Raw genomic sequence first — 25959 nt, 5'->3', positions numbered from 1 at the left:
GGTGTCCGCCCCCCCCCCCCCGTTCGGTCTGCTGGGAAAGCGCGTGGCTTTAGTGAGATCTGTCATTGCCCCGGCTTCCTGGCTGGAGCAAGTAACTTGGTGTAACGTTATCTGCGGGCGTTCATTAATAAAAAATGCTGTTATTATCTTGATTGAATTCCTATTAGGCAAACTCAGGAGGGGTCAGTGTGCGAACTCTGTTTAAGCCAGCATGCTTTAAGGTAGCGGAGTCAACCAATCGCGTCCACCGTGTGCCATTCACCGTGTGCCATTCACCCCGTGCCTTTCACCGTGTGCTCACGTTCTGCCAGCTAGGGTGGTGCGCAAAGGTGTGTGAAGGTGCGGGAAGGTGTGTCTGGAAAGGGGGGGGGGGTGGTGTTCTACGTCCACAGAACTTAAGAGTTGAAAAAGAAGGGGGAGGGTTGCCCTCCAGGGACGTGTGGGATTCACACTTTCTTCTGACCCAATGCTTGTTTCTGCAGCGGGCGTGGGACGAAGGGATCCCCCAAACTGGGGATCGACCTCCCCAAAGCCTAAGGACCTCCCTCAGAGGTGCAGAGGGCAGCCCGGGGAATCGCAGGGCTGCGTGGCTGGCCCCCAGGGGAGCTGGGGTGGAGGATGGGTGGTACGAGGCGCACGGAGGTTTCTCGGGGGAGGAAGGGGGGTCCGTGGGGCAGAGCTTAGGAGAGGAAAAGGCGCGGCGTTCCCTTTAAGCGGCCGCCCAGAACGGGTATCGGTGGCGCGGGCAGGCTGGGGGAGGTGGGGGGGGAGGGGATGGGGGCGGCGCCGTTTGACCAATCGAAGCTCAACCGAAGAGCTAAATAATGTCTGACCCGAGCGCACGGCACAGGCAGGAGCTTGGGTCGCGGTCGCAGCAGCCGCCGTGCCGGGGCGCCCCCGCCCGCTCGCAGTCCCGCGCACCCCGCCGCGCTCCGGGCTCCGGAGCCCGGCGGACCCGCCGGCCCGGCGCGCGCCCCCCATCTCCCCTCCTGGAAGCTTGGATGAACTATTGGAACCGCAGCTGCCAGCGCTGCCGGGTGCCGGGTGGGGAAGAGCAGCACCACTACCACGGGGACCCGAACTGGACCGAGGCGCCAGGAGCGGGACAACGATGTGACTCCGCTACTGGGGACCCGAAATCTGTGTGTGGACCCCGAGGTAGGCGACTGCTGGGTTTCGGAGGGGGAGTGGAGGGGACGGGGGAGCCCATTGGGGAAAGTTGGCTGGGCGGGGGGGGGGGCGGGGGAGACACCGCGAAGTTGTGGGAAGACAACTCTGTCGTTCCTCTCTCCTGGAGAAGGAGGGCTGGAGTCCCTTCTGGGCAGCTTTCTCCGCATCTCTCGCGATCCACAGGGGAGGCTGGCACCCCACCTTCTACCCCAAGGATCTGTAGTACCCCCAGAGAATCCCCGAAGTGGGAGAGCACAAGCCAAGAGGAGACGCCACCCGGAGTGGCGTCGTGGGACCTAAGACGGCTTCCCGGGGATCCCCGAAGTCTTCCCCCAGAAGAAGAGAGATCGTAAGAGAGCTCTGGAGGGTGGCAGTTGTCGGGGGGCTCTGACCGAGAAGAGGGTGTTGGGACTGGGAGACGAACCCTTCCCACAGGCTGGGCGCCCTCCTCTTGGGTTTGGACGGGGGCGAGGCAAGGTGGGGCGGCGGGATCTCGGCGTCCTCTGCCCTCCTCCGCCTCTCCAGCTTTCCTGGAGGTGAGACCCAAGCGGACTTACAGGTCCCAGGCCAGCCAACGTCGTTTGAAAAACTTGGGGAGGAGTGGGAGGACGGTCTGGCTGACACTTGGCCCTGAACGGGTCTGTGAAACTCCGGGGCAGGCCGTACCCAACTCTCTCTATTCTGCGCGCCTGTCTTTGGGGGACCCCCGCCACCCCACGGGCACAAAAGTTTTGACTTTAAGGAGATCGGTGTGTGTGTGTGTGTGTGTGTGTGTGTGTGTACGCGCGCGCGCGCGTGTGCGTGTGTGCTGATCGGTCTTGTTTTGGGGGGAGTGTTGGTGTTGGTTGGGGGATTCAGGGCCAGGAATATAGATGAATGGGTGGTGGGTGAATTGAGATTGCAAAGAATAGCCTAGGGCTGGGCTTTGTGCCTGGTGGTCCGGGGGAGAAGGGGAAATTGCAGAGCAGGGGATCTCCAAAGGGGAAAAGGCACAGGCTGTGGGGGGTGAACTGGAGTCACGGTTGGAGGAGGATGCAGTGTTCGTGCGTTGGGGGTGGAGCGGCGATCCGGGAGTGGGGGGCCGACTGGGATGAGGAGGGGGAGGAGGGGCCCGGGACAGCGGAGCTGAGGAAGGTGGAGAGCGCCCTCTGCTGGCCTTGCGGCCAAGAGCAGCGGCGGAGGGGGCGGGAGGCTGGGGGTGGGGCGGTAGCTTTGGCTGGGGTTTGCGGGATCCCGGGGGGCGTTGGTGGGTGGGACTTGTTGAATGACGCCGCTGACCAGCTCGTGGCGGTGCGCTGCTTGCGGTCTTGGATCTTGATTCGTTGTGCCTGCTTGGCTCCAATGGGCGGGGAAGTGGGAGGGAGGAGCTATTCTGCCCCTTGGGGTGCTTTGGATGAGGCCAGTTGGGTGATGGAGTAGGTAGGATTCCTGGATCTTCTTTGGGGGTTCTTCCGGCTACCTTGCAAGTCTGGCTCCTCCGTGTCGGCAACAACCAGTGTGCACTTTCTGACAAGAATGCAGGAATGTTCTTGGCCAGAAGCAAAGAAAAGCATATTTCAGAGTGTTTATTATTTCTTCAATTACAGTTATCTCTTAAAGCAAACTGGTATATAACTGGGGGTGTTGGTTATTTTTTTTAACTTTCTATTTAAACATTCTATTATAAATGTTAGTTATAAAGTCAAAAGCCGTTTGGGTCTTACAGTTTGACCTGCCTTGTTTTTGTAGCTTTATTTATTGAGGTGTAATTACAGGCTTAATTCGGCTAAACATTACGGCTTTCAGTGTTTATCTCGCGCGAAAGATGATCATTTTGGGGTTGGAGATAGCTGAGGTTATGAAATGAATAGATCTCACAGTGAACATTTCTACACCATGAAAATTGGTCCTTGGGACCTTTAAAAACAACCACAAACCTTCTGTCCCCAGACTGTGCTTAAAACTTTTTTCCTGAGTTTACCTCTGAACTAACAGGAGAGGTAAGAAAAAGCAAAGAGACACTTGTTGAAATGTAACCATAACCTTTACCGGAATTTGAAACACGTTGGTTACCATTACTGGAATTCCAGGACCATAGAGTCTTTTTGCCCTTGTATTTTGTTTTGCAAAATGAGATAAATGTTGGTAAATATAGACCAATAGTGTTATGACATGAAAAACTATTGTGTACATAGAATTATTTTAAATTATTAAAGAACATTTTCTATTTATAAACGATATAAGCAGAAAGAAATTATTTCCAGATAAACAAGACTTATGGACATGTTTTGAAGCATTACAACAGTGCAGACACATTTAGACCTCACATTTTAAAAAGTAAAATAACAGTAATTTTTCACATACCATTGGAGCCTGTCATAGCCCATTCAGAGCAGAGCTGGTAAGTAGAAATGTTGTTCATTTTGAGGTGGTATGTAAGGCCATTTAAGAAGATAGTATGTCAACATTTGAGTATCCAGAAGTTAAAGCATTTAGAAATCTGGTTTATGATGTCCTTCCAGTGTAACTTTTAGTTGCAAACAAAAGGAAAGAATAAATAAATAAATACCCATTTGCCTAGATGCAGTCAGTAATGGCCTCAGACTATATAAATCAATTGCTTAAATCTCCTTGTAGCCTATGGGAGGTGAGAATGGGGGTGGGGTATTGCTGGTTAGTTTGACTCCCAGGAAGAGGATGTCATGTTAATGTAAATGCAAATTCCTGCAATCTTGGCTCTAAGATCTTGGCTTCCTGTTTAAAAGGGGACCATTAGAACATAAGCTATTCCCTTCTTCCTGGAATCTTTTAAGAGTCCCAGCTTTCTAATAGTCAAAATGTAGATGATTGATAATCTCATTGCTTTTCAATATAAATAGTTCTGGTTTGGAGCTCAGCACACAGCCAGTTGGGCACGCCCACCTGATAGTATAGCAAAGAGCTTGTTTACTTTTTCTTACACTGTTCTTTTAAAACCTTCTGGAAGCAACTCTTCTCTCTCTTCCTCCCCCCCTCTTTCTCTCTTTCCCTCACCCCTCTCTCTCACACACCACCCCTCTATATAAGAGTAGCAGACTTGTGAAATAAAACAGAGCCAGCAGCTTTAGATGTCGTAGACATAATCTTCTACATCAAGACAATTGAAGATGCACACAATGGAAAAGTCATGTACAAGTCACTCATTAATGTTTTTTAGATTTAGAAAGTTAGCCCCAGACGAGAGAAAGAAGAATTTCAGGCTTCCTGAGTGAAAGCAGAGAGCATGGAGAGGAGATGACAGCTAAATCCTGATTCTCTTTTATGAAAAGCTTTTGCATTTCAGATATCCATGATACTGAATTTATTCATCAGAAGTAACTTTGTATCTGTCTCCTCCTGTGCTCAGCTTTAAATTTAGTTTGTGTGAGGGGTTCTTCTAGCCCACTGCAAGGGAATATATCCCTTTAATAGGGTAATTGCTCACTTGTCTCAACTTGTTTTCAAACAATTGTTATGGAGCACTTGATTTCCACTAATTGCAAAATTGCTGCTTAATTGAAGGACTCTCATCCATCCAGTGTAGCCATTCAGCCACTGGCAGGCTCCATGATCTCAAACTGTGAATTGCATTTGAAAGAGGAACCAGGAGAGAATTCTGTGCAATTTTAGGTTTAAAATGCTGGTGGTTGCTCCACGGAGGAAGTTACCATTTGATCTAGAATCACATGAAGTCGTGTTGAGATACATTTTCTTTCTTAAGAAGCATAAATAACTCAGTAACTTCCTGTTACATTCTGCCTCCATTTACTCTTATTTTGTATGGAGCAATGCGAAGCAATAAATGCTGGTGGCAAATGAAATCCGTATGGCATTTGCATGTAAGATTTAACTCTGGGAAACATTAGGAAGGGTTTGGTGCTTCTAAGTCTAGGTTTGCACGTCTTGAGAGTCCTCTGAAAGTTGCCCTTAAGACACAAAAGCATTGAACCCTAATTTTGTACTTAAATACATCCCTACACTTCCATAATGCTTATATCAAAGACTCAGACCCAACTATTGAGTATATGGAAGTGTTATTGACAAATTAAAAAGTCTGTGTTGACATTGCTTGGACTTGGGGAGTTATCAGGCACATTTTCTAAATGGGACAGAAAATATTCTTTTCACTGTAAAACACACGAGTGTCGGCTTCGAAGTTTGGAAGTAAGGTTCAATTCCATGTAAATGCTCAAATAGGAACTGTGACACTAAACAGTTACTGTGGATGAGACAAGCCTGGTAAAATATACTGGATGTTCAGAGGTTGTGCACTGTCTTGAAGTTTGCATTCAGAGATTGCCTGAAGTTTAAGGATGGCTTGCATTCAATGAATATGGGATAAGAGAGTGACAGAGGGGGAGGAGCACATAAATTTACAAGCCTCCGTGACAGCCATAATAAAGTAAAAGTTTATTTCCAAAGAGCCCAGAGAGTAACGAATCTTATGTAGTTTCCCCCAAAGGTTCACTTGAAAGAACTTTTCATTGGTTGTCATGGTAGTAATGTTCTGATTTTGAAAGCTTGCAGAACCCAGTAGCTTTTAACTGCCCTTTCATCTTGGTTCCTTTGGTCTGACTGAAACTTTATGATGACCTTCTGTGTTTTTGACATGCCTCTTTATTTTTGGAGAGAGGACCGACCAGTAAAGGAGTATTTCTTAATTCCCAGACAATCTAACAACTGAAATATGAGATTGCATGATTCTTTTTTTAAGTGTTGTACTTCATCTTGACTTATTAAAACAAAACCTAAAACGGCTTTTATTATCACTAGTATGTATAGATTAAGATGTATATCATTGAAATTTTACAAAAGCAAAATTTCAAATTAAGCTATGTAATTCATCAGAAATTGAAGTCATAGTGCCACCTAGAGAACAGCATCACCAGCCTTACCAGCCAAATACCATCTCTTCTTCCAAAAGAGCCATCTTCCAAAGCTACAGGCCCCCGGAATTCTTGTGACCTAATAAGCACACTTGCAGATTTGATGAGTGTGTGTAGAGAAGAGAGAGAGAAAGGAGGAGAAGGTACATTTGGAATTATAGGTGAACATTTAAAACCAAATAGATACACACACACACACACACACACACACACACACTGTCCTTTTGGTGTTTAAAGCAGTAGCCAAATGTAGAGTGCCAGGAATCAAAGGCTGGCCTCTGATTTTTTGTTTTGTTTTTTTTTAACATTTATTATTTTTCAAGGTATGTACTATAGTATGGGGTACAAAGGTTCTGATTTTATCCATTTGCCACAGGCAATTCATTACACTTTCTGAGATACAATAACACCAAATAAATGGAGTAGAGAGAATGTTAAGAATGCCTTTGATCTCTGATCTAATTTTAACTTTAATGACTTGAGAAGACTCAAGAATAAATTGGAGGGATGTGTGTGTGTATGTGGGTATATATATATACCTGATGTGTATATATATATATATGTGTGTATATATATGTATATCAGAAAACTTAAATGCAGAGAAAAAAATAAGAAAAGGAAAGACACATGAGATAAAGACACATATTTAAGTCAGCAAGCAAAACATTAGTGATGGAACCAAGAACACATTACAAATGGATCAAAATTCCTAGGTGTCAAAACCAGTATTTGGTTTGCTTTTACATGGTTTCATAGTAGCATTCAGGATAAGGTGGGTGGCCCAAGAGGCACATTGCTAAGTGTTCTTAAAGGAACATAAGTTCATTGTTTGCTTCAGATTGTGACTAGTGACATAAGGAACTATATAACTGGGAAGATGTGAGTTCATTTTCAGGCAGGAAGGTAGAAATTGGAGGAAATATATTTAATATACTTATTTTTTGCTAAGTGCAGTTGGAAGGAATGTGAGAATGATGAAAGGTATGATATTGATGAAGATGCTTTGTACTCACAAACTGACACATTGAATGATAACCTCTTTATACAACCACTTAAATGTAACAAAAATAATTTAAAATACTTATTACCCCCCATATCTATTATATAAGTCATTTAGCTAGCTTAGTTTTAAATTTTCTTATGCATAATTTGATTTACTCACAAAGTTATGTTTAAAGGATGTGAGATATTAAAGATGATTTAGATAGCAACTGTAAGCTTGCTGGTGGATTTTTTTTCATGTGTCTTTTAAGTCTTGGATGGTAGTAGAGACAACAATTCTGGGGCTGAAATACAGTGCATCATAAATTTGTGCCAACTTCTGCTAAACAGAGTACAGACCGCATGATAACCAAATAAAACATTATTTTTAGTTGTTTTTATTATCTTTAGATGGTTGTTCAAAGGGGTTTCAATTCAATTTGCTGGTTTGTGAATACAATGCTTCTTGATCTATGTCACCCCTTTCATCATTCTCCCCTGGGTCTCCTAATACCACTCAAGAAAATTATTATGTGATCTGTGTGTCATTCATAGAAGCAATCAGGTGTCAAAAAGTTATTTAGGGAAAAAAACACCCCCTCCATAAAATAGTGGTATGTAAAGAGAGAGAGAGAGAATCTCATTCCATTATATTTTTGCCACACAGAATTCAATCTAGGAGCATATACATACCTTGGCAGTTGGATTTTCTACTGCTTCTTTCTACATTGGGGAACTGAAATGAGACCCAAATTGAGACAAGTTTCTTTCTCTTTTCACATGTTCCCTTGTTCCTTGAATATGTCCCATCTGAAGGTCGAGAGAGAACTGCATTCATGAATCTGGAGGGAGATGCTTGGCAGAGTCCCAGGCCACATTCCTAGACCCAGCTCTCCTAGGTGTTCTCTCTTACGCAATTTCGGGAAAGCACACCCAGCGCTGCGGTTGGCTGAGGGAGGATGTGTCTGAAGACAGGGATGACACACATATCATAGCGAAACGTAAAGCTAGCAGGGATTGTCGACATTCTACTCAGTGATAGACGCTGGCTAAAATATGGGTTGTGGTAGTAGGAGTACAGTACTCAAATAAGCTGGTAATTTCCCACTTACCCATGAGGCGAGAAGGTCATTTTGCTCAAATTTGTAGTGTAGGAATCTGTATATGGTATTCCTGAATCATGCAATACAGCTAGAGCATCATATGGCATGTGAGCTATACTGGCTAAAGTCATGCAGGCATGATAGAACACTTTCATGGTGTGCAAATGTGTAGTTTTTGTCCAAATGTGTAGTTTTTCTATACATGAACTGAGGGCTGACTTAGAAGCCAAATGAATATCCTGTGATTTAGAGAGACTTATTTCTTTCAGTGCTAGAATATTTAGACTTGAACATGATTAGAAGGGTTTCGTAGCTTACAAAGAATCAGACCTTCAGAAGCTTGGAGATGCAGTTCTGATGAAGATTCACTGGCCTGAAAGAAGTGTCTGTATGTGAGGGCAGAAGACTTGAATTAAGAGTGTGTGTGTGTGTGTGTGTGTGTGTGTGTGTGTGTGTGTACATACAACAGTATTAGGGCTTGAACTCAGGGATTCAAGCTCTTGCTTAGTTATTTTGCTCAAGGCGGGTGTACTAACATTCGATCCACAATTCCACTTCCAGATTTTTTTGCTGGTTAATTGGAGATAAGAGTTTTAAGAATTTATCTGCGTGGGCTGGCTTTGATCTATCCTCATCGTCAGATCTCAAGTCCTGAGTAGCTAGGATTACAAGTATGAGCCAGCAGTGCCCAGCATGAATCAATGTTTCTAACTGTACTGAAGGATGGAGTTTGGTTCTAGGCCCAACATATTTACTAAATCTGTGACCTTGGGCAAGTTACTTAATATGCTTTGGGCCTCAACCTCTTAGCAGGGTAGTGGTAGAGATTAAATGTGTTAAGAGATGGAAATTGTTTAGAGTAGTCTTGTAAAGCTACAGTTTTTATTATTAGCATTTTCTAACCCCAATAAGGACATTTTTCAAAATAGATTATTACCACAACAATGTGGAGCGTCATTAGCATGCTTCATACCTAAATTTGCTTCACTTTATAGCAAAGTTGACATGAAAAGAAATTTGTTTTCCTGTGGTGTATTTGTTCTCCTTCTATTCGTGTAAATCTTAGTCATTCTTCAAGACCTAGTTGGAATTCTACTTCCTTTAAAAAGACTCCTTCCCAAAGTGACCTGCCCTCTCTGAGTTGTGTGTGTTCTTTGTGTTCTATGCTATGGATAGGATGCGCTCTAGAAAAATGTTCTAGAATGACTTGCTCAGTATAGTTTGTTGATTTAAAAAATAAATTTTAAATAGAAACTTTGTGAGAAAGAACAAGCATGGTACCTGTATTTCTGGGTCAGATTATTACATTTGATCCCAGGCACAGATTCTATTGGGAAAGTTACTTTAGTTCACTGAACCTACAATAATGTGGGAGGAAATCACACACCTCTCAATGTTTCCTCAAGAGGACTTGCTTCCTGAAAGAGAAGACTATCAAGAATAAATATAAATACCCAGACCGTTCTCTTGTGCTCATTGTCTTCTTCATCTGACTGATGAGATCTGTAGTTTTGTCAGATTCTGTTCTGTAGTTTTGTCAGATACTGTGTAAACCAAAGCAATGGACCACCATGCTTAAATTGAGCTAATTCTCTGATTCTCTATGGGGCTACTATAACCTAAATAGGTAAAAATAGGAAGCTGAATAAATGGTCATGTCTTCATAGTTGCATGAGATGTGGTCCTTGTTGCCAAGATGCTGTCTTCTAAGTTTGCCTTCTACCACCCCTATGTACCTGAATAGGTATTTTAATGTTAACTATGCAATAGAGAGAAAAAATAAATAAATAAATTAAGTAAAAAAAAAAAACTATGCAATAGATTGCAAATCCTTTCAAAGCAAAAATATGCCATAATCTCCATAGATCACAAAAATTTGCTAGGAGTATTCACAGTAGATTTAGCCCTTGCTAAATTTACCATGTCTTTTCTTCATAGGAGAAAAAGTGTTATAATCTATTAGGAAGGAAGGGTCAATTTCATAAATAAGCTTTTTATAGGTACCCATAAATGCAACTTTTGGTTTTCAGTTGATACACCCTTGGTCACCAACATTGGATTCTTTATGGTACTTTGACTTGCTCTAGGGGGCTAGCAGTTCAGATAATACCATCTCTTACTCTACCATATAGGGTCTTTTTACAAAATGGTTCATAGGTGGATTGTTGCCCACCTCCACAACTTTCCGATTTTCTTGTTATACTTGAAAATCAGTGGCCATTTAAATTTGAGTTAATAACTTGATGAATTAATAAAGAGTTACCAGGTTAATTGTTTCAACTTTATATGGACAACGTTAAAAATTATTTCCTAAAATCAATCTAAGTACCTCCAAGGTCAATAACTTCTTAGTAACTGTGAGCTGTAAATACACTAAGATATAACACCTTCTGAATTTTTGATTGGAGGCAGTTTAAGCCTCTTGTGTAAGAGGAGGCCTTCACTTGGATAGTGTGCTTCCCGGAAGCATTTCTGGGAGGAAACATGTTATACATTTTGTAGTCGGAGCTGAGAGGGCTGGCACTGTGTTTGATTCAAGGTGGCCACTGTCAGCTGTTCAATCGGGCCTGATGTTTAGGCTCTTCTTTTTATTAACAGGAGGTTCCAGAGTGCATTGCACTAGCAAGGTGCTTGGAACCAGGCACCAGATACCTGGCACAGGGGCTATGTCTATCAGAATAGAATAGTGGGCTTTCCTTGCTTTTTTCTCCCCCTGGGTTCCAAGTAGCTGGTTTCTTACCACAGCATCTGGATAACAGCACGGATAGAACACTGTCAGTGAACTCCATCATGTGGTTATTTCCAGCCTCCTGCAATGTTTCACTTAGAGAAGGTGAGGAAAGCAGCTCTTGGATTTCCATGATTAGTTTAACATTGTGGGCCAGCTTTGACCATCCGTTTAATGGGAGATCTGCTTTCCAGATGACTGTACATGAAGATGAGAAGGGTTTTTGGGGGAGGGTGGGTGAGGTTCAGGAGAGTGTTTTTTCATTCAGCCTCTAAACTTAGGGTAAAAGGTCCTCTGGGGAGCATTTTGGGAAGTGTTTGAAGTTTAAATCTGATTCAGAGGTAAGAGGAGGTGACAGACACACATCTTCACCAACTACAGTAAGGGCCCTCCTTTTGAGGCCTTTGTTCAACACTGATCTCCTATTCATACTAAAGTATTCTTTACCGAAAGTTACACTCTAATTTCCCTGTTAGATTTTACCAAATAAATGTACAACATACTCAATTTTAGGTAACCACATATGGAGTCATTTAGTTATACCTTTCTCTTCAGATCAGCCTGTTCTTATATTTATATTCATATTCCAGTGTTTGGAGGGCTTCATTCCTCTTTAGACACTTGTACATTTGGCCATGGTCCCCCTTCACTCCCACCATATGTTATGTTTTACAACACTTGTTTGTAGAGTTGCCCTTTAGAGGTCACAAAACCCTTTCCCATTTGTCATCGATCCTTTGATCCTTTCTGCCCTGCAGTGAGTCAGGCAGAGCAAAGTTTTCTTCTCTTCTCCGTATTGCTTAAAATGAGGCTGTGGGGTCCTTAAATTTGTTATTCATGGATGTTTCTAAATTGCTGGTAAAAATGGTCAAATAGCCACTTTATATGGTCAATGTAATACAGAACCAGACCCCAGGTCTTCAGCTCAGGTCCCCAGTCCCAAGAATTGTCATTGTATCTACTTGCTCTGTCTTGCACACATTTCTTAGGGAATTGTATCAACAAGAGAAGTGGCTTGTTTATGTAAGTTGGAGTAATTTTTTTCTTTTGTTTTCCTTTGGTTTATTTTCTGTTGTGACTGTTTTTGATTTTGGTACCCTGTGTCTTGTATATACATTTATCAGATTTGGGGAAGGGAAGGGGAATAACAAAATGGTAAGAAAAAGGACAAAAGGTGAACCAATGCAACAGTGATATAAGACAATATGTTGGAAATGAACTTTATAAATGGGGAGTGGGGAGGGAAGTCGGGGAAAGGAAAGTGGGAGAAAATGAGGTAGGGGGTAACACTGTTCCACAAGAAATGTACTCATTACCATACTTATATAACTATAACCCCTCTGTACATCACCTTTAAAGTAAAATAAAATCTTATTCGAACAACAAAAGAATAGAGGCATGGTTTCCATTGCATGAAAGCAGTGTGGGAAGTTGGTGTCCTCAAATGAATAATGAAGGAGGCCACTAGGTTAAACTTTTAAAACTTATTGTGTGTATGTGTAGATATATGTCCACTATTCACGTCTATATTTTATTAATATATTCTGGAGGGCTTTCTACTTTACTATACGAGGGGAAAACATGTCCTTTACAGTTGTATAGATTCTACTTTAAGTATGTACACCATTCTACTTGCCTGTAGCTGGAAACCAGGCTGTTTCTATCATTCTTGCTAATCTGTTGTTATTAATAACCACATTTTGTGCTTGTGCACCTAGATCTGTATATTAGTTCTCAGGAGTGGGGTGGCTGGATCAAGAGAGTCCACTAACATATTTGATAGATATTCTCTAAATGTCCTACCAGGGGCTTGAACTATTTGTATGGCCACTATCAGTGTATGGGAATATCTGTCTTTCTATAGATTCATCAATGAAGTATGAGAAATAAGATGAGAAATGGGAGGCAAACTTTTAATTGAAGACTAAGCCTTTACCTTGTCCTTAGTTTATAGTGGAATTACTGCACAGTCCTCAGAGCTGGTATAGGCATCAATTCCAATGGAAATAATAGCTTGCCATGGATATGGGTTTATGCCAGCCCCACTGACACATGGAATGGACCTACGTTGTCACTTGTAGACTTTTCCTGTAATGGAAAGTAGAGCATGCATTCATTATTCACCCAACTAGCCATTCTGGCTCTCAAGAGCACAATAGTTACTGAAACAAAAAAGAAAATTGTTCCACCAAAACACACGGCATACCAAGCTTTCAGTGCTCTTTTCTAAGCTATTAACTTTATTTCTAGAGATAGCGTGTAAGAGATGTATCTCAAATCACAGAGGAAGTCTTGCTAATCTTAGAATTTTTCCTACCCAAGGGATGACCTTATGAGGAGTGACTTTACTTCCCTCAAGGTTTGTAATTAACTTAGTAATTTATAAGATAAATGAAAACTTCCAGAGTACAATATAAACAATGAGTTGTGACACAGGATGGGCTTCTTCTTTAATATTGCCAGGCAGTTCTGTATATTATGCAAATCAATGCAATCAATATACCATGATGCATGACTTCAATAACATCTCCACATTCTGAATAGCCTATATTCCAGGTTGACCTCCTGTAACTTTTCACTATTGTTATCAGAAAGGTTTGCCCTCAGGCTTGTTTTTCTCTGAAAACAGTATGTTCTTGTTTAGAAACAAATAAAAATCCCTTCAGTTCCACTGCACCAAAAGTATGGCAAATGAAGCCTGACAGAATAGTTATTCAATCAAAGTGATCTTTTGTAAAAAAAAGAAATATAAAAAATAGACTATTTTAAAGGAGGAAAGCCACATTTCTTTCTGAGCGTAGAATTGTTGTACGTGGAGAGTTGCAATCCTGACAGTATCTGCACTGAAGTAGAGACCTTCCTGGGCATATGGGTGGATTGTGAAAAGCTAGCTGACACACCACTGACAAATACATGTTTTCTTTTGATGATAATGTGTATGAATGCTTCCACAACAGGCATTTCCAGTTTTGCTCTCAGGCTCTTCACAGTAGCTTCTCTGAAAAAAATCTGTTCTCTCCTAAGGGCGGACAATGGCCAGAAGTAAGGTGTTCTCACTGTGACATCTTCACAAACCAACCATCGCATGTGAGACATCAGCCCAGATGTATGTTTTGTACCCACTTATTATGTCTAGGTGGCACGAGTCCTGTTGCTTTTGTCATCCATTCATACTGTAGGCCTCCAAAAGCCAGTTTGATGGGAGATGTTTCTGAGACCTTTGTTTCTTGGGCTGTATTGACTTTGTTGCTCTTGTTGGTACAGCCTGCACTGAAGTTCACTGCAGATTAGCCCATTTCTTCTACTGGCTTTATGGTCTTCAATGGTTGTCTCAGCTACTCTTTGAGAAAATATTTGACATTCTCTTATGATAGCTATCTTTCTGCTCACATCTTTACCTTTCAACTGTATTATTTTAAGGACAGAAATTGCAAGTAGGTCACGTAGAGATCTCTAGATAGGAAAGAAGGATTCTAGGTTCAAGTATGTAAATTTTTATGTCCCTCTTACATTTTCAAAAGGCCCATAGGTCTTGGTTGAAATCATTATTACTCAAGTGGAATTAATAGTATTTTGTAGCTGTGGTTACTGGTTTAAAGAGTGTGTGGTTCTTTTCCAATGCCCAAAGAGATCTCTATAGGAAAATGTTCTGACATGTCCAACAAATTACATTCATGAATTATTCTGACATGGTCCTATTTAGTATGTGTGTATGGTTAGGACCTTGAGGGAATAATTAATTCCATGTTAGGGGAAGGTAGTAACAAAGAGACATTAGGGTTATACTCAACCTCTGTGGCATGAGTTTGTAAGCATCTATGTATGGCTTTTGCTTAAATACATAAATGGCACATAGGGACTCTGCCTATCTCCACCAAGTAGATTTCCCTCCGAATGGGAAACACTAGATCTACATCTGATACTCCCGTCTCCCTCCAATAGCTGGGGGAGGCACTGCATCCATGGTTTAGGTTCCAACTCCATCGTGCTAAGTGCTTGATCTTAGGGAATTGATTGAATGTTTCTTGAGCCTTAGTTTCCTTTAGCTGTAAACTGCTTGATCACATTATTTGCATTTGAATGAGTGAATGTTAGGCCATTTGGGGAGTCATTTTTTAATTGTTATTGTAAAGGTGATGTAGAGAGGGGTTACAGTTACATTTCTCTTTGATCAGTGTCACCCTTTCCCTTGCTCTCTCCTACTTTTCCCCTCCCATTCCCATCCACAAGTTATATAGTTCATTTTTAACATAGTATCTAGTGGGTATCACTGCTGAATTTGTTCACCCAAAGACTGACAAACTAACAAACAAGATAAAAGGCAAAGAAAAAAAAAACAAAGGGAAACAGATAAAGAAAACAAAAACAAAGGGGAAAAACCCTCTTACTTTGCTTAATATGCTTTTTCCCAAGTCTTTCCATTTCCTTATGGATGGTACAATATCATTCTTTCTAATGGATGAGTAGAATTCTATTGTCTATATATACCACATTTTCTTGATCCATTCGTCCATTGAGGGGCATCTGGTTTGATTCTATATCTTGGCTGTGGTAAACAATAATGCAGTGAACATTGTTGTGCTGGTAGCTTTAGCATGGCCTTGTTTGTAGTCTGTTGGATAAATCCCCAGGAGTGGGATTGCTGGGTCATAGGGAAGCTATGTTTAGTCTTTTGAGGAACCTCCATTCTGCTTTCCAGAGTGATAGAATAAGTTTACATCCCACCAACAGTGTAGTATCATTTCCTTTTGGCCACATTGGGAGATCATTTTTAATACAAAGAAAAGTGTGGTACAAATCTTTTATCCAAACATCTAGAACATCTCCCAAAAATGTCATCCTACTTAACACTTCTCACAATTATACTTACTGTCTTTATGAATTCTAGGTAGAAATACTGTCTCCATCCCAGTGCTTAGATGAAAAGTTTTGGCACTTGAATTTACATGTCATTTGCAGGAATCAATGTTTAGTTAAAAGAGATGGAGACAAAGCTCTTTCTACTCTTATACTTAAGGCACTGCCATTCATTCTAATGACTTAAATGATAGGGTATTTTCTGACCAGCCATATGGATCATTTGTCATCTCAGATGATACTAATCTCCTTATATTTTGTAGTAGTTCAGAACATAGCCAGTTTCTTGAATAGGGGCCATGTGTCTCCTTACACACAAGGTCTAGAACTCTCTTAGTTTTCTCTATTTTGATAAGCCATGATGCTTAGAAGAATTATAGCTGGGATAGTCCAGTGGGCAAGGAAAAAAAAAGAACAATGTAGTTCTTTTCCCTTCTGCATTAAGCTACAGATATAACGAGCACTTGCCTGTGTGTCACAGTAAGCAATTAAAAGAAATTATAGAGTTGGATACAAACATAATGCAGGACAACTGGATGTGTGGAACCACCAGTTTTCTCCACCTGTGCAGGTTAATCCTTGCTCATGCTCAGAACACTGGGTTTCTGCAGAAAGGGCTGCATGTCTACACATGTTGCAGCACCTATGCGCACACATCTGAATGGCATGACTGTGCGTTTCAGATGGGCTGTGGTGTTTGCCTCTGCACTTCAGTGGAATGGAACAAACAGATTCCTGAAAATGGTCTCATAAAGGTGAGAAACTGGGAGCAAATGGCCTTCTCGTGCTAATTTGATCTTTCCCTTAGATTGTGGGATAGCATTTTTGAAGAGAGGTTATACTCTTTTGACTCCAGAGGCAATTTATCTTTCTAGTTTCTTCCCCTATGTCTTTTTACCTCTTATATTTTTTAGGGTTCAGAAGATAGGGTCTAATTCATCCTTAGGTGAAAGTTAACTATTTCATTCTCTTTTAATCTTTCTGGTTAATGATGTCAACACTAGTTTGAGGCTACCAAAACCAGCGTCTAATTGTGTAGATATTCTTTCTATTACTAGAAATTGTGTACAGGTATTCTTTCTATTAGTAGAAATATACTGGGTCTGGAGCATTTCAAGAGCATCAATTCTAGGAAAAATTGGGAAAGCTTTACCAAAGCTTTGAAGTCCATGAAGAGTGGGGCTGTGAGAATACAGTATCAGATAGGTTGTAGGATGTCAGCTGTGAGAATTCTCATAGCAGCATCTCATGGCTATAATTCAGGGCATCCAGCAATACCCTCTAGGCAAACTATTGATTAAAGTGACCATTTTTGAGGAATGAAACTCAAATAAGACAGAATGCCTCAACTCTCTTGTTCTCTCTTGTTTTAAACCGGGATTGTTCTGGCAAAATTCCAACCTACAAACATGATGGCAAACAACATTTCTTAAAGGAAGACTCCCTTTATCCTCAGGACTGAGAGTTACCACATACTCTTAGGTACAAAGACTGCCATTGCATTACCTTGAATCATTTTTTTGGTCCAAGTGCACATATCTTGGAGGCAGGAAGGTGAGGTTTTGCTTTGCCTTCACAACATTCTCCTCCACTAGGTGGGCTTTTGTGTAATTTAGAGGAGACAGTCTCTGAGCTGTGTTGAGCTGTGTTTGTTTGTTAACCTGGGGTTGAAGGTGGAAACCAACATCACTCTGAGATACTACCTGAGAAAATAAGGCACAGGGTCACCTCAGCCCCACCTGTTTGCAAATTATTTGCCGAACTATCAGAGTTCTTACTGAGAGTCACTTAGATTTAAACTGGTGTATCTGGTGACTTCTTGGTATTTGAAATATGGAAATCCTGGAAGACTTTTGTAAAAAGCCTGGACAGTAGACCAGTCTCAAGTTCTGTTTACAAAACTGCCTCATCAATTCCCTCACATCTTTGTTCTTTTATTTTTTTCTTTTAATTTTATTGTAAAGGTGATGTACAGCAGGGTTACAATTACATAAGTCAGGTAATGAGTACATTTTCTTTTGAACAGTGTCACCTCCTCCCTCATTCTCTCCCAGTTTTCCCCCTCCCAACTTGTCTCGCTGCCACACTTGATTATCAGCAGTGTAAACATCCCCACAGTAAGCGAGAAATGGAAGCAAGAGAGTTTGTTTTGTACTGTTTGTGTGTTGTCTTTTCTTTACTTTTTTTCTTTGATTTATTCTCTTCTGTGGCTGTTTTTCATTTCTATACTCTTTGTCTTGTATATAAGTTTATCTGATTTGGGGAAGGAAAGAGGAAACACAGAAATGATAAGACAAAGGGTAGACGATTCAGCAGTGAAACTCATATCTTTGTTCTACTTCAATCCTTTCGGATTTCTAACTTCCTTTTTGACACATTTAGGGAACTTCAGATGATCTCAGATTTTAGCTACTAATTGAGAAATCCAGCTACTTAGAGGGCATTTAGTTTCAGAGACAGATTTGAGTTAGAAGAAGATGCTTGATAAATACATTAATGTAGTTTAGAATTTTGTTGGAAATGCTCTCTTACTTATTGAGAAAAGGTCAGGGAGGTGGTTGATACTGAACCTTGGACTTAGGGTTTGGTGCTTGCTAGGCAGGCCCTCCACCACTAGATGCAGGTATCCAACCCTTTTTTCATCAGTTGTTTTCAAGACAGTGTTTCATTCTTTGACCAGGCTCTCCTGTACTGCAGTCCTCCTATCTATACCTTCTATTGAATCTGGGATGACAGGCAAATACCACTACAGACAAGTATTGCTTGAGAATAGGTCTCACAACCTTTTGCACAAGCTGACTTCAAACCACGATTCTCTTGATCTTTACCTTCTAAACATGCAGGATTACAGGCATGAACCACTAGTGCCCAAGCTAGCGAGGTTTTCATTTGTTTAACTTTGAGTTTCATGACATTTGGTATAGAGTTGGATCTATGTATGAGTTTCAGGAAGAGTATAGAAATAATAAAATTATCGCTGAGTGAGTAATTTTTCTCTTCATCTTGATGTCACCATTGCAAAGCAGAAAGAACTCACAAAGACCACAGACATCTGGCTGGAAGTAATTTGACATCTGGCTGGAGCAAAATGCATGGAAATCTACCACCTGCTTTAGTTAGTCACATCATTTTCAGTGTGATTCTGATGAAGAGGATAATATTAAGTTGGCTATGTTAAGTGATTAGGAAGCCTAGATATGCTTGCACACCTGCCTTGTAGCACTTAGTTAGAAATTAATGATTGAGTAGCAGTCCAGATTTATACAGCAGTACTCTATAAATTCTGATTTAACCAGTCACATTTATAGGTATCCTGCACTTTATGGCATAGACAATGAGTGGAAAAGCCAGTTACCATAAAGAGAACCAAAGTTTGTATTTAACTATAACAAAAGCAAAGACACTTTCCTACATAATGAGTGTCCCAATAAAACAAGTTAAACCAAAGAGGAAAGATGATAGGTAACCCGTGGCAAGCTGAGGAAATACCATAATACTTAAGTTGACATTAACCATTTCCTTCCTTATCTTTCTTGGTTTCTTTGCGCTTTATCATTTGGTCTAGTGCTTCTTACCTGTAATGAGAATATGAATTACCTTGTTACCTCCTCCCTCATTTCCCCCTCTCCCCCCTCCCCACTTCCCTCTTCGCCCCCATGAGTTGTACAGTTGGTTTAAGCCAAATGATTTTGTAAGTATTGCTTTTGAAATGGTTTGTCTTTTTATCCTTTGTCTCTTGATTTTGGTATTCCCTTTCCCTTCCCTAGTTCTAATACACATATATACAGTTTCCAGGGTACTAATATCAGGTACAGTGATAGCAGAGGTAAAACCACAGGAAGGGAATACGAGGGGAGTGTTATTTATTTCTTCATTTGCTTCTTTTTTTTATTGTTGAGTAGGCAAGTGCTCTACCATTAAGCTACAACCCCAGCCTTGTTTATGAAAAATCTTCCTGTTCACCATTTATAAAGTCATTGTCCCTTTTCCAAAGGATTCCCCTCCCATATATTTCATAATATTTGAAGAACACCTGTCATTAAGTGTTATGTTTACTTCACAAAATTTCCAGTTTGCTCATTACAGAGTGAGTCATTAAAACCTCATGGAACTAACTGGAATTAATTATTGTTTTAATTAATGTCACTATCCACCATGTATGGGAATTTGGTAAATAATACACTGTTAACTCTAACTTTACTTTGGTGAATTATAATTAATCCCACCTGAAATTTTAATGAAAGCAGAATCCTAATTAAAGAGGTTACACTTTTTAATTGACCATCAACTGCCATTTGGGTCTTATATACTATCAACTAAAAAGCAGAAGTTCCGAAGGCTATTTATTAGAAAAGCATTTTGGACATCCTTCTCATTTAATAGGCAAGCCACTTAGGTATGCTTCTTGTTAAGACATTATTTATTATTTATTTATTTGAGCTAAAGTCTCCCTAGGTAGCCCAGCTTGGGCTCAGATTCCCAATCCTCCTGCTGCAGCCTCCACAGAGCTGGGATCACAGGTGTACACCATGAAGGCAATCTGTAAGACTTCTTTATTATAGACTAGATATGTGTGCTGTTTGAGCAGTATTGGCTCTGTGACAAGGGGCAGAGAAGAAGGTCAAGTCATGGATGGGACTGCCAGTTCTGTGTGTCTCTGGCATCCCGTGAGCCTCCATTGATGCAGAAGAACAATAATTTCTATCTGAGGCAGTAATGAAGAGACCACTTAGGCCTCCTTGTATGGTGCATCTATACCAGAGGTTAAGATGTCAGGTGAATTGTTTTCTGCCTAGGTCTGGTTCTTTTGTCAGGTGTATTTTAAATCCATTATTCCAAGATTTAAGAAATTACTTCAGCTCACATTGAGACTTTACTGCTCCTACTTTACTTCACCCAAATACTATGCAATAGTAACACTACAAAGAGAATTGAGTGATTCAGTGCCCACAGAACCCAGTTTGTGCAACACACTGTGCTGTGTGCTGTAAGTGATAGTTCATGGGAGAGTGCCCAACCTCTATTCTTAATTCTTGAATGAAGGCAGTTCTCTGCAATTTTGTATACCCCCTCTCCCATCCCTTCCCCTCCCCCATGGTGAGTAGGCTGGGAAAGTAGACCACAGTTGTGGGGCTTTCTATCAAAGAACTGTGTATCAAATTGATGAGTAGAGAAATATGCACTGATTTTCTCATGGTAGCTACACATATTTACTACTACCAGTACAAATGGAAGGTCAGTAATTTCTCTGGCACCTTCAGAAACATTACATAATGTCTGCAAGTGCCACCAAGGGAAAATTGAGGGATGAGTAAGTATTCTGATATGAAGGTCTGTTTTCTTTTAGAAGATTATATTACTTGGGGTGGTAGGGAGATTAGAATAGAAGACAAAGGTATCTCAGAGAGAACATATTAGGAAAATTGGCACACATGATTACGGTAGCAAGTGCTTCCATGATGGGCTCTATGCAAACTGGAGATCCTGAGATACTGGTAGCATGGCTCAAAGTCTGAAAGCTTGAGAACCTGAGCAGCCACTGATACAAGTCCAGAGAGCCCATAGTCCTGGTGCTCTATGGCAGGCAAAGAGAGTAGTCCCACTCCAGGAGATAGGAGGATGGATGGAAGGATAGGTAGATAGGTAGATAGTTGATAGACAGACAAATTTGCCTTTCCTCTGTTTTTGTTCTATCTGGGTCCTAGTTGATTGGATGGGTGGTCGCCATCTACACTGAAGGTGGATTCTCAACCGAGTCCACTGATTCTTCCACCAATTTCCTCTGGAAACACTCTCATAGACACACTTCAAAATAATCCTTTATTAGTTTTATAAACATTCCTTCATCCAGTTAAGTTGATACCTAAAATTAACCATCATCGGAGTATATAGTTACATTAAAGTTTGGGGTCTACATTGTCTGACAGCATTTTCTAAAATATGTATTGATTTCTATGGACTGTTTGTCCAAGTAAGTAGGGTGAGTATCAGTAATGAGCATTACATTTTTATTTTCCCGCTTAATTTATGGATATCAAATTGCAATTGTCTTCTTTGAGGAATGTGTGGGAGTTTTTAATGTCTTGGTTTTTGTTTTAGTCTTGGCTCAGCAGGACAAACATAATGAGAAAATTATGTGGAAATAATGTGGATGAATGTACCTGTAGTTTAAGGCCTCGCTTCCTTTGAAATCTGGGTTCTGACCTGGTTCTATCAGGGGAACCACAGTGAGTAGATGAGTTGATTAAAAACTCTGTTCTTCTTTCCTCCTGTATGGGATGGGGATAATTATAGTTACTTGCACCTCTAGGGTACTATGAGTCTTAATTACTTAATATTTGCAAAGTGTCTGGAGATCTTTGAATTAAAAGTGCTGAGCCATGGAACCAAAGTTCAGTGTAATTATAATTGGAATGAAAGTTTGTATTTTCCCCTCACCTCCATCCACCTCTTTCTGTCCTCTTCATTCTGCCAACCCAGACATTACAGACCATTGCTACCTGTTTTGAATACTTCTGTACCATCTTCCCTTGCTATAGCATATTTCAGCTAATAGATGCGACAGTTCCAGACCTGTAATTCCATATTAAGAAACTACTTGTTTATTTTTAAAGCTCACTGCAGGGTGTGGTGGTACACATTGGAATTCCAGCACTCAGGAGGAAGATTCTGGAGGATTTCAAGCTTGAGGCTAGACCCCAGGCCATAGGGGCAATGGCTTTCTCAGAAAACAAAAGCAAAAAATAAACCAATAGTAGTTACTATGACTAAAATCAGCAATTTGTTTGTTTCAATCGTTGATCCTTCCAATTCTCTTGCATGTGATGATAAATTGGTATTTTTGTGGGGTAGTAACTGGAGTTTGAACTCAGAACCTAACACTTGCTAGGCTGGTGCTCTCTTGCTTTAGCCATAGTTCCAGCCTTGTTTTTGGCTTATTATGTAAGAGTTGGAGTCTACTGAGTTTTTCTGCCTGGGATGTCTTCAAACATTGATCCTCTAGAGCTCAACCTCCTGAGTAGATAGGATTTACAGGAATGAGCTCCTGGAGGCTGGCTAAACTGGTCTTCTTAAAGCATTTCCCTGCTTAGAAGCTCTCACTGCCTGTGAAGCAATATCTAATCTCTTTCCCATCACAGGTAGAGTCTTCCAAAATTGGGCAACCTCATTCCAATTTATTTTTCACTATTCCTCGTCCAGAACTCTTCTTTCCCGACACTTCCTGCCTTCCCACCTCCATGTCATTAATCAAGCCACTATCATCTACTGCTGTCATGTGTGGAGATATTCAAATCCTTTACAATCTTAGTTATAGCATTTCTTCAACCCCTACCTGTAAATAGTATTCCATTTCTGTAATTTCATTCTTGCCTTTCCTCCGTCATTTTTATCTTTATATTTAATTATGCATTTCTCTTTCCTCCCTGCTAGAGGATGAACTAGAAAATAGACTCCATGTTTTGTGACTGAAAAAACAAAAGGAAGGCTAATATACAGATATGGTGAAACTGGATGCAGATTAAGTACTTTTAATATTGATTGGCAGGATTTTGCTAAGTTGGTATCAATCAGTTTACATTTTGTATATTTGGAATTAAACATCAACATATTATTTCTCCATCCTTCCCATTATGCTTATTATTTGTGGGACTGTTTAACATTGAGCCATTCTGTCATTAAACTGTGGTTTGTTTGATTGCACATTCGTAGACAGATTCAAAGGGATAGAAACAAATTTTTAAAAAATAATGTTTTCTTTTTAAATTTATTTTCTTGGTGTAACTAAATTACCTGCATTGTTGTTTGGTTAACCTTTTTATAGAGACATGGTTCTAATATATATAAATGTTTGTGAAGCTATCCCATAGAAGAATACATTTTCTGAAATGCCATTGAGTAGAGTAAAAGTTTAAAACTGAGTGTTTCCGGGGATCATAATTGTGTTCGTTTCACATTGCTAGAACAAAATGCCCAAGAAAAACAACCTGAAAGATAAAATACTTCTTATTTGGGCTCATATTTTCAGAGATTCAAGTCCATGATTGGCGGGGTCCATTACTTCTAGGCCTATGGGAAGGCAGAAAAACCATGGCAACACTATGTCTGGTAGAGTGGAGAAGGTTGCTCTCCTCAAAGCCACCAGGAAGGAAGAGGAAAAGAGAGAAGAGGGGGAAGAAAATGGAAGGAAAGTGGGAACAATTGGGAGACTATGGATAAACTTCCAGAGCGAGCCTTCAGTAACCTACATCTTCTAACTAGGGCCTTCTCCTACTGTTGCCAACATGTCTCAATAGTCTATCTAATCACAAATGTACCAATGGATTAAATTTTTGATGAGATTGGAGTCTTCATGGACAGTTACTTTCAGAAAGCCTAACTGAACAGAGTACAAGCATTGAACACATGAGTTCTTAAAGGATATTTTTTATTCAAACCGTAACAAAGTAGTATCTTAGTATCTTAATGGTGTCACCTTTAACAAATTGGCCTACATCCCTATTTTCTTTGTGGGTTTTTTGTTTTGTTTTGTTTTGTTTTTGCCAGTCCTGAGGCTTGACTTGGGGCCTGAGCACTGTCCCTGGCTTCTTTTTACTCAAGGCCATCACTCTATCACTTGAGCCACAGCGCCACTTCTGGTTTTTCTATATATGTAGTGCTGAGGACTCGAACCCAGGGCTTCATGTATGGGAGGCAAGCACTCTACCACTAGGGCACATTTTCTAAGCTCCTTCATTGTCCTAGCTTCTCTCTTCCTGAAATTAATATTCTGAAAATGACAGTATGTCCTCGTGGTAAAAGCTCAGACTAGGAAACAGGTGACCTATTAGCTTTGTGACATTGGACATGTTATTTAAACTTTCTGAAGTGTAATTGCTTCATCTGTGTGGTAGGGATTATACTACTTGTCCTGTTGCTTGTAACCATCAAATTAGATAATGCTTGTGGACATTGTATAGTCAGACAAATGCATGTTATTGCTGCAATGTATCAGGACAGCATGCTATCTAAAGATACTCTAGAGTTGAATATTTAGGATTTGTGGCTTCAGGCTCTAAATTAAACTTTCAACCCTGTTGGTTGTCTTTTCAGTACTATGTACCAAGAGTGGGGCCATGAAAATCTTCCTAGCATTTTATAGACGTGGTTTGAGTGTTGTTAAGCCTAAGAGAAAAATTAAGCAGTTACCAATATGTTTGTTTAATAAAAGTAGGCATAAACTTACGATTTACTTAGCAACGAAGCACTTTTCTTTTTGTCTATGGATTCATCTCAAGGGTTAAAAAAAAAAAGGTGAGAATTGTCATGGAAGCTCTGTTATTCCGTTTCCTGTGACTGTGATGTAATAACTTAAAAGGAGGAAACACTTGATTTTTGACTCATGGTTTCATAAATTTCAGTCTATGGTTGGTTAACTCCATGGAGGAAGACCTTAATGGAGGAAAGCTGCTCACTCCATGGGACCAGGAAGCAAAAAGAAAGAGGCAGAGGCCAGACAAGATACCATCCAAGCCCCAGTGACCTACCTTTTCTAGCTAGACCCTATATCCCCAAGTTTCCAATGCCTCCTAAAATAGTACCACTAGCTGGGGACTAAGCTTTCAATACACTAGCCTTTAGAAAACATTACATATTCAAACATAACAGAAGCTCTTGTATGATTTCCAGATCTATATAATTGCTAATTGAACAGTTTCCAAGAATAAGAAAAAGATTTTAAAAACGAAAAAGAATCCACATTTTGCTATTATTTATATTAATCTATGTTTTTCCCCCTAGTCTCCCATCAATGGATCCATTGGAAACAGAGCTACATAGAATGTAGTATACTGGAGAGTTAGAATATTTTAGTATTATTTGTTTTTTAACACTCAAGCAAAAATTTTACCCCATTAGAAGAAATCAAGAATTTTTTTCTGGTTAATACTTGCCATCTGTAAAATGCCTTAGAGAGATTAGTACACTGATCAATAATTTACTCAAGGATTTCAATGTGTTCACAAATGCCTTTCAAACAAAAAGGCTTCTTATAAAAGTTGTCTCAATACCCTCTTCTCTTTTGGTTTAATAAAGCAATTAGTTAGTTTCTACTGAATATTGTAAGTAAATTTTCTGGTTTAACCTTAGGTGTGATATAGTATGATCAGTTTTTTTCAGAAATCTTAATTTCTAACTGAGAAATGATCATAACAAGAAAATATCATTAGCAGCATTCAAGTAGAGAATAGAATGCTGAATA

At 40.4% G+C, this 25959-nt stretch overlaps 2 protein-coding genes across 3 annotated transcripts in view; one reads left to right on the top strand and one right to left on the bottom strand.

Annotated features, from left to right (window-relative positions):
• Positions 1-1036: 1036 nt before the first annotated feature.
• Positions 1037-25959, top strand: part of Bdnf (brain derived neurotrophic factor) — a 29539-nt gene continuing 4616 nt past the window's right edge. The window contains exon 1 of one of the 2 annotated variants that reach the window (XM_048360145.1): positions 1037-1158. Coding sequence is in view for 1 of the 2 variants with exons in the window: in XM_048360147.1 (XP_048216104.1) it covers positions 16244-16477 (234 nt within the window). In the remaining variant the exon portion in view is untranslated. Of the gene's footprint in view, positions 1159-16223; positions 16478-25959 lie in introns of those variants that run through there. The other variant, XM_048360147.1, reaches the window with a different exon arrangement.
• Positions 1375-8292, bottom strand: LOC125362464 (extensin-like). Its single transcript, XM_048361307.1, has 3 exons — positions 8147-8292; positions 1979-2744; positions 1375-1944 (listed from the first exon to the last, which is right to left on the bottom strand). The coding sequence occupies exons 1-3, from the start codon at positions 8290-8292 to the stop codon at positions 1375-1377; spliced, it is 1482 nt and encodes a 493-aa protein (XP_048217264.1).

This window comes from Perognathus longimembris, chromosome 13 (genome assembly GCF_023159225.1).
Source record: "Perognathus longimembris pacificus isolate PPM17 chromosome 13, ASM2315922v1, whole genome shotgun sequence".
Lineage (NCBI taxonomy): Eukaryota > Metazoa > Chordata > Mammalia > Rodentia > Heteromyidae > Perognathus > Perognathus longimembris.
This window is presented reverse-complemented; position numbering and strand designations above follow the sequence as displayed.